This window comes from Diaphorina citri, unplaced genomic scaffold (genome assembly GCF_000475195.1).
Source record: "Diaphorina citri unplaced genomic scaffold, Diaci psyllid genome assembly version 1.1 scaffold2783, whole genome shotgun sequence".
NCBI classification, from domain to species: Eukaryota; Metazoa; Arthropoda; class Insecta; order Hemiptera; family Psyllidae; genus Diaphorina; species Diaphorina citri.
This window is the reverse complement of record NW_007380200.1, coordinates 14,242-28,707: the sequence shown is the minus strand read 5'-3', so window position 1 is coordinate 28,707 and position 14,466 is coordinate 14,242. Positions and strand designations below refer to the sequence as shown.

At 38.4% G+C, this 14,466-nt stretch overlaps 1 protein-coding gene across 1 annotated transcript; it reads right to left on the bottom strand.

The window, feature by feature from the left end:
- Positions 1-4,080: 4,080 nt before the first annotated feature.
- On the bottom strand, positions 4,081-12,858 carry LOC103519541 (protocadherin Fat 1-like). Its single transcript, XM_008484630.2, has 4 exons — positions 12,701-12,858; positions 11,134-11,341; positions 8,421-8,641; positions 4,081-4,215 (listed from the first exon to the last, which is right to left on the bottom strand). Exons 1-4 carry the CDS (start codon positions 12,854-12,856, stop codon positions 4,087-4,089), a joined length of 714 nt encoding a protein of 237 aa, XP_008482852.2. The 5' UTR covers positions 12,857-12,858; the 3' UTR covers positions 4,081-4,086.
- Positions 12,859-14,466: the final 1,608 nt, after the last annotated feature.

Below are 14,466 nucleotides of genomic sequence, written 5' to 3'. Positions count from 1 at the left end.
AAAAAAAAAAGAAAAGCAGGGCCGAGAGGAGAGCACCTTAAAATACTCCCCGTGTAATGAGGGATCATTAAAAAGTGTCCAAAAATTGAACTTTTTTTTTGAAAATTTTTCAAAAATTTCCTATCTTAAAATACTCCCCGTGTGATAAGGAATCATAATTATAAAGTATGAAAAAAATTGATTTTTTTTTTTTTTTGAAAATTTTTGAAAAGTCCGAAGTTCGCAGCAACATCGACTTTAGTTGATATCTGGATGAGGGATGATCCGATTTTTACCAAATTGTTACAGTCGCGTCCTTGGACCATACCGGGATAGCATACCAAATTTCATTCTTCTACGACAAACCGTTCTTGAGATATTTTGTTCACAACTTTCTACTTTTTCCCATTTAAACCCGGGTTAAGCAACAATTACTTTGGTTAATATCAGGATGGGTGACTATCAGATTTTTACCAAATTGTTACAGTCGCGTCCTTAGACCATACCGGGATAGCATACCAAATTTCATCGCTTTACGACAAACCGTTCTTGAGATATTTTGTTCACAACATTCTACTTTTTCCCATTTAAACCTGTAGTAACAAACGTACGTACATACGTACGTACGTACGTAACGTACAGACCATGGGCTAAAAACCACTTTTTTGGAATCAGGGGACCCCAAAACGGATATTTCCACCCATTTCCCGATTTTGAAAATTTGGACCGATTGCAATACTTTCATTACTAGTATAGCTCCGCTATACTGTAGTAATAGAAAGTAAAAAAGAAGTCAAATGAACGCATCGCTTTAAATAAATCCTAATGATTAAAAAAAGATATCCCGCTGATTTCTCTCTTTCCTTTTCTCCTCACCTTCCTATACAGGGTGTAACAGAAAGTGGCTCTGTACTTTCCTACTCGCTAATACAGAGAGTAACAAAAAGTGGCCTTAATACGAAATTTACTGAATCTCAATAACATTTCGTATTAGTAAAGCCGTTTGACTCACAAAGGACCTAAGCAGGACCCTTCTTCCGTAAAATACTTTAAAATTATTCTAGAGGCTAGAGAGCTCTTGAAATCTGCCTGTATAGCAAACCATAGTATACATTTATGAATCCAGGTTTTAAGTCTGTGTGTACTCTGTATGGGTATTCATGATATTTATGATTCTAATAGAAACTTCCGTATATGTTTCATTTAAATGAGAAAGGCCGTGAAAAATTCATAGTTGCTATGCTAGGTTTCCTAGGTGATACATTTGTTACAATATTGATACCTAGTCTAAATTAATTATAGGTAAGTATGATTATTGACCAGTAACATGTTTCACGACTTCACAAGATTTTTGTACTAGATTTTTTTTTTTTTAAGAGGTTTGACAGAGGGAACTGTAACTGCTATGGTCTTACCCTCCCGAAATCGAAGAGAGAAGGAACACAGGATAGAAGAAACCCAGCCGTTCCGAGAACGAACATTATCCCATCAGCTTAGTTGGTAGGATAAAATCCGCCCGGGCGGATTTTATCCTACCAACTAAGCTAACTAGGCTGGCAAAAAAATCGAATGAAACTCACGACAAGTGAGAAAGGGACTTTACATATACAACAACTTTACCAACACCGGTAGCCACCTACCTGTACACTCCCGAGTTAGCCGTTTCTTAACATTGATACACAAGAGGACTGTTTTGTAAAAAACGTCAATATCTCGGGAACGGTTTGGAATTTCGGGACTTTCCGATTTTTCCCAGTACCTACAAAAAATAAGGAATCCAATGGTGAAAACCGCATCTTCCTAGCTCATCTAGAAGTGGGTTAGAATTAGTATGAGTGAGTGAGTGAGTCAGTGAGTGAGTCAGTCAGTCAGTTACACAAGGGGCTGTATATATTTAGGATAAGTTCTTCTGTATTATTTGTACAGTACGAAAACCACATTAAATAGGGTAAGTGGTAAAGAAAAGTCGTCACGACTGTTCTCTCTTGATTAGATTATCACAAATGTCGTTTGAATTGACTTGGATTCAATCCACTGACCTAAAGATCCGAAGGTCACAGCAATAACCACTTCAATACTGAAGTTGGTTTGAAAGTTGTTAAATGGAACTAGGTACATTTTCTTGACAAATAAATTGGATGGTCTCACTCTAATCTCTCTATTTCTTTCTCTCTCATTCTCTCTCTCTCTCCTCATCATGTGGGAAAACTCTCAATTTCTTTCTCACTCTCGCATATAATTATATATTTTGGCATTTCTTTCACGCTTCACATAAGCTATAATATCACGTACATCTCTCTCTCGCCTGTCAAATCCTCATTTCCTTCTGGAAGGAAGAAAATTTATTATCCTGTGAGAAGAGCAAGGTATTCCTTCATACAGTTTGCGGAAAAAATGATTAGAAAATGTATGAAGGAACGGAAGTATAACGAACGTAGTACTCGTAGATATAATGGAGGGAAGTGGGTTGCACGTCAATAAACGTAAAGGAAAAGCCGCACGAGAAATTATTAAATATGAAATAAATTGAATATTCATGAAATTGATAGCCCGTATCAAAATGTGAGTTGGCTTTGAAATAATTATAAATGTGGGAGTATTTGAACGAAGCCTATGAAAATTCATATGAAATATCGAGTGTGGGTTTTATCGGCTTTTTTCAGAAGAGTAGTTATACACTAAACCAGGGGTTCTTAACCTTTTAGAATTGGCGGACCACTATTGATAAACCAAAAATCTCGCGGACCACTTGAGATTATGTATGCATATGCAAACACACACCCACACACACGCCAAGGTACTGTATCATTGCTTCAATTTCAAGGTCACAAATGCAATCGTTGATAAGAGCGGAGTTAGGAGGAGCACGTTGTATGAAAAGAGGAAAGATTTTTTTTTTCTTTCTTAGGGGTATGTTATATAAAATAGAAATAGAGATACGATGACTTTTTCCTTACTCACCTCTCGCGGACCACCTGAAACCTTCTCGCGGACCACTAGTGGTCCACGGACCATAGGTTAAGAATGGCTGATTTACAGCATGGAACCCTTTTGTAGTTTTTTTTACAACTCTAACCGACTACAACTTCCGAAAGCTTGAGTAGGAAAATGCGTGACAAAGTGCAGTTACAGAAATCCGGTCTCCCAGTTACAGGAAATCAAGCTCAGTTTTACAGGAATTGAGCTCAGTTCTATGAGCTCAGTTCTATAGGAACTGAGCTCAGTTTTACAGAAATTTAGCTTAGTTTAACAAGAATTAAACTCAGTTTGACAGAAATTAAGTTCAGTTGCACATGAATGAAGCTCAGTTTTACAGAAACTAAACTTCCTTTTACAGGAATTAAACTCAGTATTTCGTTAAATATTTCAGCAATATGAACCACACATTGTAATGTTTTGCTACCAACACAAGTAACAATATATCCCTACAAATCCTTTCCCCCTCCTCCCTGTCCGTAAATCTTCCTCCTCTTAAGCTTGCCTTATGTCCACAACGCTACCTGCCTCCCTCCCCATCTAAGTTAAACAGCTTTGTTTACTTTGGAGTTTGGACTTGGACGGAGGGATCGGGGGGAGAAAAAATCCATTCTAGGGTTTTCTATGCAGTCAGTTTGTACGTATAGATAGGAAGGATGAGGAGGTTGTATCTCGCTATCCGTCAGATCACTCAGATTCAGATTATGACATGTGTGTGAAACAGGAAGAGAAGGGACAAAGGAGGGAATCATTGTGTCTACAGCTGATATTACTGAACAGCTTTTGCTGAGTAGTTTAAACATTATTTGCAAATTTCTTAAAACCTCGAAATTACTCTGCATTTTTCCCCCATTATTAAATACCGTCCAGAATTGGATGTCACACCTCCATAAGATTCAGATTATGACATGTGTGTGAAACAGGAAGAGAAGGGACAAAGGAGGGAATCATTGTGTCTACAGCTGATATTACTGAACAGCCTTTGGTGAGTAGTTTAAACATTATTTGAAAATTTCTTAAAACCTCGAAATTACTCTGCATTTTTCCGCCATTATTAAATACCGTCCAGAATTGGATGTCACACCTCCATAATTGGATGTGTGACTTCAACATGACGTTTTCTAGCGGTTCCTATAGGTTAAACCCGAAACTACTTACCCTGAATAGGAAATCCCCGGTAATGTTGGTCTCGTGAAAGTTTTCCCAGGTAGAGTTCTCAAACAGAACCTCCAGTGTAGCCTCCGACTCTCCAGAACCCGTCTGAAAATAGAGAAACAAATAAAATTAACACACTGCTCTGACAGAGTTTTACCGATACCAATGATTATGAAAAGAGTTCTAAAATATGTAGAACACACATGTGATGATGACCTTCCAAACTTTTCACATAAGGAAAAATAATAATGCAATGGCCACATGATAACGAGAATACGAGACCTCCAGTGTAGCCTCCGACTCTCCAGAACCCGTCTGAAAATAGAGAAACAAATAAAATTAACACACTGCTCTGACAGAGTTTTACCAATACCAATAATTATGAAAAGAGTTCTAAAATATGTAGAACACACATGTGATGATGACCTTCCAAACTTTTCACATGAAGAAAAAATAATAATGCAATGGCCACATGATAACGAGAATACAAGTACCGTTTGATGAGAAAGGCCAAAAGAAACCTTCCTGACCTCCTTTGAAAAATTGTATGCAAATGTTCAAGAGCTACATAACTTCATCCAGGAAAGTTATTTTAATAACTCTATAGCTCCATTGTGTTGGGGTCTCAGAAAGGGTTAAAACTTGGGAAAAACTGGAAAATATTATGATAAATAATGAAATATTCAGTGAAAAATCCAAGAGTAAAGAAATTGAATTTGAGTAGAAATGGAGAGAATTTAGGAGTGAAATATGGAGAAGTAGGATTTTCAGTTTTTTAATCTCTTTATTTATCATTCTTATATCAAAGGCGAATGGTCGAATTGAAATTTAAAGTCCAAGCTTTCCAATCATGAGATTGATTTTGGAGTCCGAAGACTGTATGCCCATGGATAAAAAGTTCTGTAATTTGTAAAGGCCTTGAAAAAGAAAAAAAAAATCCCAGAAAAATTATTAGAGTTTGAAATTAAAAATGTTTGATGAAAAATATTTTTTGAGCCTTGAAGTAAAATAATGTGAATCACTGAAAATATTCAAAAATATACCTTCTTAGGTACCTAGGTATGTCAAATTTTCTTAGTGCCAAAATTTTGCTGTGGTCTGCTGGGTGTGATTAAAAAAACTCACCTTACCAATAGAAGTCTAATTTTGACTTGAATAAACACGTTTCCATAGAAGAATCTGAACTTTACACAAAACTAATATGCGCACGTGGCAAAAGTTTAAGACAACTTTCACAAAACTTTACTAGACGTGTACTTGGCAAAAGTTGGAACCGAACTGAAAAATTCTAGTCAATGTCAAAGGGTCTTATATGTATAAACTTTCCGTGGGAAAAGGGAAATTTTTAGGTCTCACAATAATAGAGGGAGCGGTCCTAATATGGAACCCTGGGGTATTTCGGTAAATACACACTGCACTATAAAAGAACCTTATTGGACTATTTTTCTTGCTTAATTAACTTGGGTTGGGACAATGAGTGCAAAGTCCGTTAGTCAGTGCATCTGAGGGCATAAAAGTTTTGACTTTCAGACAAATCTTTTTCCTGGTGATACACAAAATTTCGTTTTCAAATAATAGCAATTGCCAGCCTAGTTAGCTTAGTTGGTAGCGCGTCTGTCTTGTAAGCGCTAGGCCACGGGTTCGATTCCCGCCCAGGTAGTAGAGGATAGGGGTGCCGGGGCTCCGTCATCAGTGACCGTCACTTCCAGGACATGCTCGGCCTGATTCTCGCGGTCCAACTTGCGGCCTGTCGTGCTGATCAAACCTGGAAGAGTGAACAAAATTCGTGGTTAAAATTTAAGGCAGCCTGCTAGGATCACACGACCCAATTATAAGAAGTACCTTATTTCTACTGTCTAGTAAGCAACCGAAGTCTATGTGGATAGTAGATACCTTAGGCCAGCCAGGTAGACCTGACAGGCTGACCTTTTCCGCCGTAACTTTCAGATCTACCTGATGGTTTGTGAGCTCATCAGGTAGACCTGACAGGCGAACCTGATCAGGAGTACCTGTCAGGTCTACCTGATAGTGAGTGGTTGGCCCTATTTATACTGTCGGCTATTAAGAGTGCTAAGACTACAAAGCCAACAGTCAAATTTAATCAATAAAGATCAGTTTACAAGTACTCAAAAAATAATTGGACCGACATAATTATCCAGCCAGTCCACCAGGAATGGAGCTAAAGCAGGTGTTTGAAACCTGCTTCAATCCTAGGGAAACCTAGGTCAATTCCTGAGGGTCAGTGAAGAGCTTGTATTAGTTTTTCACACATGGCTGACTACTGAGTAGCGAAACATTTAATTAAAAGACAGACAGCGAGAGCTTGTATTAGTTTTTCACACATGGCTGACTACTGAGTAGCGAAACATTTAATTAAAAGACAGACAGCGGCAAAAAGGATTTAAAGTAGCAGACTGTTCAAGTGTTCACACACACTGTTATATTATCATCAAATATGATAGCACTTCTCAACATGGCACTCTTGAAACTTTGAAGAATCTTATGCAACTACGAATCTCAGGTGTAATCTTCAGTTATGCTGGGGTTTAGCAACTCGGTATTGAGATGAAACGAGGATTTCCCTGTACCTAGTGCTCAGGTCAACCTGGGATTGAACTCAATCCTCGGCAAAAAGGCAAAAAGGATTTAAAATAGCAGACTGTTCACACACACTGTTATATTATCATCAAATATGAGAGCAGTTCTCAACATGTCACTGTTGAAACTTTGAAGAATCTTATGCAACTACGAATCTCAGGTGTAATCTTCAGTTATGCTGGGGTTTAGCAATTCGTTATTGAGATGAAACGAGGATTTCCCTGTACCTAGTGCTCAGGTCAACCTGGGATTGAACTCAATCCCTAGAGTCCTATTCCGATGTAAAAGTACCCAAAAAGTGCATTGGCGCACTCAAAAACATCCGAAACGGTCCCTAAATCCCCTAAAATGTCGCTCAAAGGTCGCAAAAAAAAAAAAAATAATGTTGAAATAGCCATGGTTTACTACCTCGCATGAACTGACGTCATAACGAAAAAATGGCTGCCCGCGAAAATTATAGGGGCTCAACCAAATGACAATTTTTTTCGAGATAGAGTCCTATTCCGATGTAAAAGTATCCAAAAAGTGCATTGGCGCACTCAAAAACATCCAAAACGGTCATCCAAAACGGTCCCTAAAACGGACGTTTCAAAATTCGAAAATTTCAAACGAAGTTTTCTCCTCTTAGGAAGCCTCAAATGAAATTTTAAGCATTTCTATTGAAATCAGCGTGTTTCGAACTTCCTTTATCAGCGAAGAAAAAAAAAAGTGGTTGAGCCCCATTGAACTCGTAATGTATGGACTCTGAGAGTGCATGTGATATTGTCAGGTAGACCCGTATTACTAGCAGTTAGCAGTAAATACAATAGATAAGCAGACCATCCGCAGTAGTTCAGTTGTTTACATTTAACTTTAAATACAGAGGTTCATATTCGAATCCCGCTCCAGTCATAACTTTCGCCTGAAGTTAGGCCTCTGTGGCATAGATTGAACAGAAACCATGTATGTTGAAGATTTTTTTTTCTTTTCTTTATGGTTTTAATATTACTAGCACTGTCGTATAGTAAGTTCTATTCACCACCCGGAAAAAAAAAATGGGGGTTCCATATTACAACCACTTCCCCTACTTATCAAATTTGACCTGAGAGCCCATGGAGGAAAATGAATTTTTTTCCTTATGGAAATGTACGAATTGGGTCCCAATTTTTTTCGACAAACGGGTCATGTATGAATTGGGTACCCTAACCCGTAATGACGAATTGTAACTCTCTGTGACCCCAGTTTTGGGACTGCAGCTAATCTTGAGCAGAATCTGATAGAAATTCCCATAATATGGGATTTTAGATCCTGAAGAGGTATAGCCTTATATCATTATGCCTCTGTGCACTCAGATGCAACAAAGAGGTGATTTTTTTTTTTACTTTTTTGTCACACTTGCTGCCATGGGCCACTTTTGTATTTTCAATGGCACGGGCCTCTGAGTAAAATTTTGCCATTTTTTGATTCCAAGAATTAAAGAGTCTGTCTCTCATGTTAAGGGAGATGTTTTTTAATAGATGGGTTTCTGTGTGTAAACACCATGGAATATGCTTTCGGAGCCAAGTTGAAAAATGGCTAAAGAGTCTGTCTCTCATGTTAAGGGAGATGTTTTTTAATAGATGGGTTTCTGTGTGTAAACACCATGGAATATGCTTTCGGAGCCAGGGTCTTGAAGTTGAAAATACCACAGAGAGGAATAATAAAATACGTCTTATTTTTCTTAGCTTACTAACCTGTGACAGTGGTTCATCCCTGTGTCTCGTCTCGGGAATGTTGACATGGTAGAAGTTCTGCTCAAACTCAGGAGCGTTATCGTTGACGTCTTCCACACTGATGATTACCCTGGTAGTAGAGGATAGGGGTGCCGGGGCTCCGTCATCAGTGACCGTCACTTCCAGGACATGCTCGGCCTGATTCTCGCGGTCCAACTTGCGGCCTGTCGTGCTGATCAAACCTGGAAAAGTGGAGGAAATTTGTGGTTAAAGTTTAATGTTTAAGGCAGCCTGCTAGGATCACACGACCCAATTATAAGAAGTACCTTATTTCTACTGTCTAGTAAGCAACCGAAGTCTATGTGGATAGTAGATACCTTAGGCCAGCCAGGTAGACCTGACAGGCTGACCTTTTCCGCCGTAACTTTCAGATCTACCTGATGGTTTGTGAGCTCATCAGGTAGACCTGACAGGCGAACCTGATCAGGAGTACCTGTCAGGTCTACCTGATAGTGAGTGGTTGGCCCTATTTATACTGTCGGCTATTAAGAGTGCTAAGACTACAAAGCCAACAGTCAAATTTAATCAATAAAGATCAGTTTACAAGTACTCAAAAAATAATTGGACCGACATAATTATCCAGCCAGTCCACCAGGAATGGAGCTAAAGCAGGTGTTTGAAACCTGCTTCAATCCTAGGGAAACCTAGGTCAATTCCTGAGGGTCAGTGAAGAGCTTGTAATTTTGCGGTGTTTGTGACAATTTTCAAGACCAGCACGAAAATTGCTCATTGTGAAAATGTACCACAGAATGCAATAGTAATAATAGTGGTAGTGATAATAAAGTGACCAGTACTGCAACGTTTAGAACTGTCAGGACTCCCATGTTCTTTATTAATTGCAAGTGCATCTGCTAGTGTTGTTTCAAAGAACAATTACTTACTTATCCGTTTACCTGCTTAGCTATATATCAGTACTGCAACGTTTAGAACTGTCAGGACTCCCATGTTCTTTATTAATTGCAAGTGCATCTGCTAGTGTTGTTTCAAAGAACAATTAGTTACTTATCCGTGTACCTGCTTAGCTATATACACAGACAGCGGCAAAAAGGATTTAAAATAGCAGACTGTTCACACACACTGTTATATTATCATCAAATATGAGAGCAGTTCTCAACATGGCACTCTTGAAACTTTGAAGAATCTTATGCAACTACGAATCTCAGGTGTAATATTCAGTTATGCTGGGGTTTAGCAATTCGTTATTGAGATGAAACGAGGGTTTCCCTGTACGTAGTACTCAGGTCAACCTGGGATTGAACTCAATCCTGAGACAATCCACGGTGTTAAAACTCGACCTGAAAAAGAACTAGGAAGAAAGAATTACTTAAGAAAGCTATAAAAGTTAATGTAGCCGAACAAATAGGAACCTAACCAAGAACACAAAGTAGATTATCAAGAAGCCTCGTCCACATGAGAAAACTGAGTCACTAGAAGACACAAGCACTTTTACAAGGTTTTAAGAAATACACACATGAACCAGCAATGGAAGCACGAATTAAACCGAGGCAAGTAGTACTAGGTAGGTAGGAACCTAACCAAGAACACAAAGTAGATTATCAAGAAGCCTCGTCCACATGAGAAAACTGAGTCACTAGAAGACACAAGCACTTTTACCAGGTTTTAAGAAATACACACATGAACCAGCAATGGAAGCACGAATTAAACCGAGGCAAGTAGTACTAGGTAGGTACCTATGTTACGAATATGGTAGAGATTGCCCCATAGGTAGGTATGTTACGAATATGGTAGAGATTGCCCCGAGCAATAATTTCACCCTTTCTAATTTCTTGTATTTGCAGACATTTTCTAACCAAAAAAGTCTAAAGAAACAAATAATTATAATATTTAACAAGATCAAAAAGGAAAGAAATGAGTTTTACAATCCAAGGAAAGAATTGAATGAGTATGAGTTGAGAAATAATAAGACTTACAGCATCTGGATGAAGCTTGGAAAAAATGTGAGAATAAAAAATACTTCTTTTAATCCTGGTGTTAAGTTACAAGGAGATACTTTTAGCCCTTTCATATCAGATGGGTTGATGGGTATAAAAAAGAGGACGGATAAGAAGATGCATGATTTACAGGTACATCGATTGCCCCGAGCAATAATTTCACCCTTTCTAATTTCTTGTATTTGCAGACATTTTCTAATCAAAAAAGTCTAAAGAAACAAATAATAATATTTAACAAGATCAAAAAGGAAAGAAATGAGTTTTAAAATCCAAGAAAAGAATTGAATGAGTATAGTGTTAGCCAAGTGGCAGAATTTGCCCTTTCTCATAGTTTTCTCTGTGCCCTTTCTCATGTGGTTAAGCCCTGTATGGTGAAGAAGGAAGAATACCTTACACAAACGAGCCTTTGCTTTCTTTTTTTGTGGCTTTATCGTTAGCTGAGCCTAGTCGACTTTGTCTTTCCTAGTTTTTATTCCATCTAAAATCAAAAAGCTTTGACCTTTCAGGACCTTTCAGGATATTGTGCTTTTGAAGGAAAAGGTATTAGGTGTAGTATTCAGCCACTCAGGTAGACCTGATCAGGTCTACCTGATAGTGTGTGTGCTCATCAGGTATTTTCAGCCGTACCTGTCAGGTCTACCTGATAGTGAGTGGCTGGCCTATTTCTCGTGTTACAAATGAGCGAACTTTAGTGACAAGCAACACAGCCTCTTTCTCCTTACCAGATCCAATGTCAATATTGAAGTAACTCTCTGGATTTCCGGCGCTGATCTTATACGAAATTCTCTGGTCGGGATCCAAATCCCCATCACTAGCAGCCAATTGTACAATAGGGAGAATGCCGGACTGGTTTTCGACGATCTGAGCGTAGTACACCGGATCCAAGGTCATGGGGACATTGTCATTCACATTTTGGACTTGAATATAAACCTGAAATACAAGAGAAGGTTTTTTTTATATTAGTTTACAAAGGTCTGAAAGGGGTTGACAGTGTTGACCCCTGAGGTTATGATTTACACTAACTTATAAAGAACATTAAATGACAGTCAAAATTATAAAGAACATTGTCCCCAGACCTACTGTTTCAAGGCAAATCTATATTGGTCCATTTTTTTATTGCTCTTTAAGCAAATGGACTTACTCAGAAGCCCCACATTTTTGTCAACATGTATAGTTCCATTATACTTGGGTGTTAGCAATTAGAAACAGCTACTACATATACGTACTCGTACACCCAGTTACTCATCTTAAGAAAAGAGCCAAACAACTAGAAACACCCATGTTGATGTGAACCTAAAACTGCGGCCCTGTCTCTTTGGACTTGAATATAAACCTGAAATACAAGAGAAGGTTTTTTTATATTAGTTTACAAAGGTCTGAAAGGTGGGTTGACAGTGTTGACACTTGAGGTTATGATTTACACTAACTTATAAAGAACATTAAATGACAATCAAAATTATAAAGAACATTGTCCCCAGACCTACAGTTTCAAGGCAAATCTATATTGGTCCATTTTTTAACGCTCTTTAAGCAAATGGACTTACTCAGAAGCCCCACATTTTTGTTAACATTTATAGTTCCAATGTTGTCCACATGGAACTTTATACTTCACTTGGGTGTTAGCAATTAGAAACAGCTACTACATATACGTACTCGTACACCCAGTTACTCATCTGAAGAAAAGAGCCAAACACTGAACCTAAAACTGCGGCCCTGTCTGCGTGTCTATACGGTATTCAAAAGCAACAATACGATGCAGCAGCACTTGAAGATTATTTAGCAAACTGAAACTTTTCCCTGGTAGTTTTCCTTTCACTAGAAAAACGCTCCGATGCACTTTCCCAACACAATTTTCTCGGTACCTCCTTGTGTGATGAGAACATTTGTAAACCCGAACTGTTCCACGAAATATGTGAAAATGATGTAGGAGGGAAACAAAGGCAAAGTGAATTTAACCCATAAAAGCCGAACTTTTTTACTTTCTATTATTTTTCTTCCATTGGAGCTGAAATTTATTTTGCGGTGTTTGTGACAATTTTCAAGACCAGCACGAAAATTGCTCATTGTGAAAATGTACCACAGAATGCAATAGTAATAATAGTCGTAGTGATAATAAAGTGAGCGTACTGCAACGTTTAGAACTGTCGGGACTCCTACGTTCTTTATTAATTGCAAGTGCTTCTGCTAGTGTTGTTTCAAAGAACAATTACTTACTTATCCGTTTACCTGCTTAGCTATATACACCCCTCTGTTCAAAGGATTTTTTGACATGCATAGGTAGGTACTTACATCTGTGCGAGCATGCAGGGGAACTACCCCGTGATCCTGGGCAAATACTGTGAGCCAATAGTGAGTCTTGGTTTCCACATCCAGAATGGTCGAGGTTCGAATGTTTCCTGCAATCAAAAGACGAGGGACGGAAGGGTTAACACGAGAAAACCACATATGCACGTATGCACATTGTACATAGCTAATGTGAAAGAAAGAAATTCTTGAAAGAGACCCTAACAAGAAGTTTGATGGGCTCTACGCTCTACTGAATGTCGAACCAAGAGTTCCAAAAACTCATAACATACATTTTTCATATAAATGGTATACCCATCCGTATAAGCAGAGCTTGTGCCACGGATGGGGAACTCAACAATATCAGCCCCAAATCTCACAATCCTCCCCTGATTTAGTTCTCTCACAAGAGTGATTACCGCAAGCAATGCGGTTGCGTCGAGTTTAAGGAAGGGATTAGGAATTAAAGGTTGAGGAAGGAATGGAGTGTTTTGCTCGTTGATAAATTGATATGCTAATATAATAGGAAAGTACCTAGTGATGGTGTAATTTGCTGAGTTTTCCAGCGCTTATCCTATTTCCAAGTTTTTTTACCGCAAGCAATGCGGTTGCGTCGAGTTTAAGGAAGGGATTAGGAATTAAAGGTTGAGGAAGGAATGGGGTGTTTTGCTCGTTGATAAATTGATATGCTAATATAATAGGAAAGTACCTAGTGATGGTGTAATTTGCTGAGTTTTCAAGCGCTTATCCTATTTCCAAGTTTTTGCAGCAAACTTCTGTTCTATTTGAACTTTTGGGATGAAAACTATTCGTTAAAACGAACTTGAAAAAAAAAAAAGTTCCAATAACTTTTTTGTTGGTAAAAACAATGTAAAAACGAGTACATTGTTTAGGAATTTCGTTTCATTGTTCTTCTTGTCACTTCATATGCAATATGCATAAGCAAATAAGCATAACACAACCTCTCAAAAAGGATAGGGGATTTTACCCATCTACACGACGCGAGGGAGCGGAAGCGAGGTAAATGCGCGAGTAGACTCGCTTCGTCTAAACCTACCTTTAGGATATTACTCTTGTAATTTGGCCGCAAAAGGACCCACCCAAGGGGAAAACTCTTTAGGGTTTTTCATTACCAAAGCGTAAAAACAATGTAAAAACGAGTACATTGTTTAGGAATTTCGTTTCATTGTTCTTCTTGTCACTTCATATGCAATATGCATAACACATTATCTAACAATTCTAACACACCTCTCAAAAAGGATATTACTCTTGTAATTTGGCCGCAAAAGGACCCACCCAAGGGGAAAACTCTTTAGGGTTTTTCATTACCGAAGTTTTAGGTAGCCCTCTTTTGTAATGAGTTGTAAGAGAGACTCAAAGAGACTCAGCAAAGAGGGAAAGGAACGGAGATAGGGAGGGAGAAAGAGTTACAAGTTGATGGAAACTTTTTGAAAGTTCAGATGCCCTGACCACAGAATCCATCTGAACTGTACTCTAATAGATATTTGCATTAACCTGTTCGAGTATATTGTCCTAGGGCTCCTATTAGGAACTTGTTGGTAAATTGTTTGAAGTTCAATGTGATCCTGTCAATCAGAGGATCCTAGTTCGAGGCCAGAAATGAGATTTAGGATGTCTATCTTTCTTTTTCCATGTTCTATTCAGGCGGGAGGGGGGAGGGAAGGAAGATAGAGGAGAGAGGAAGGGGAGAGAGAGAAGGAGAGAGGAAAATGGAAGTAAGTCAAGAGAGAGAGAGAAAGGGAGGGAGGGAG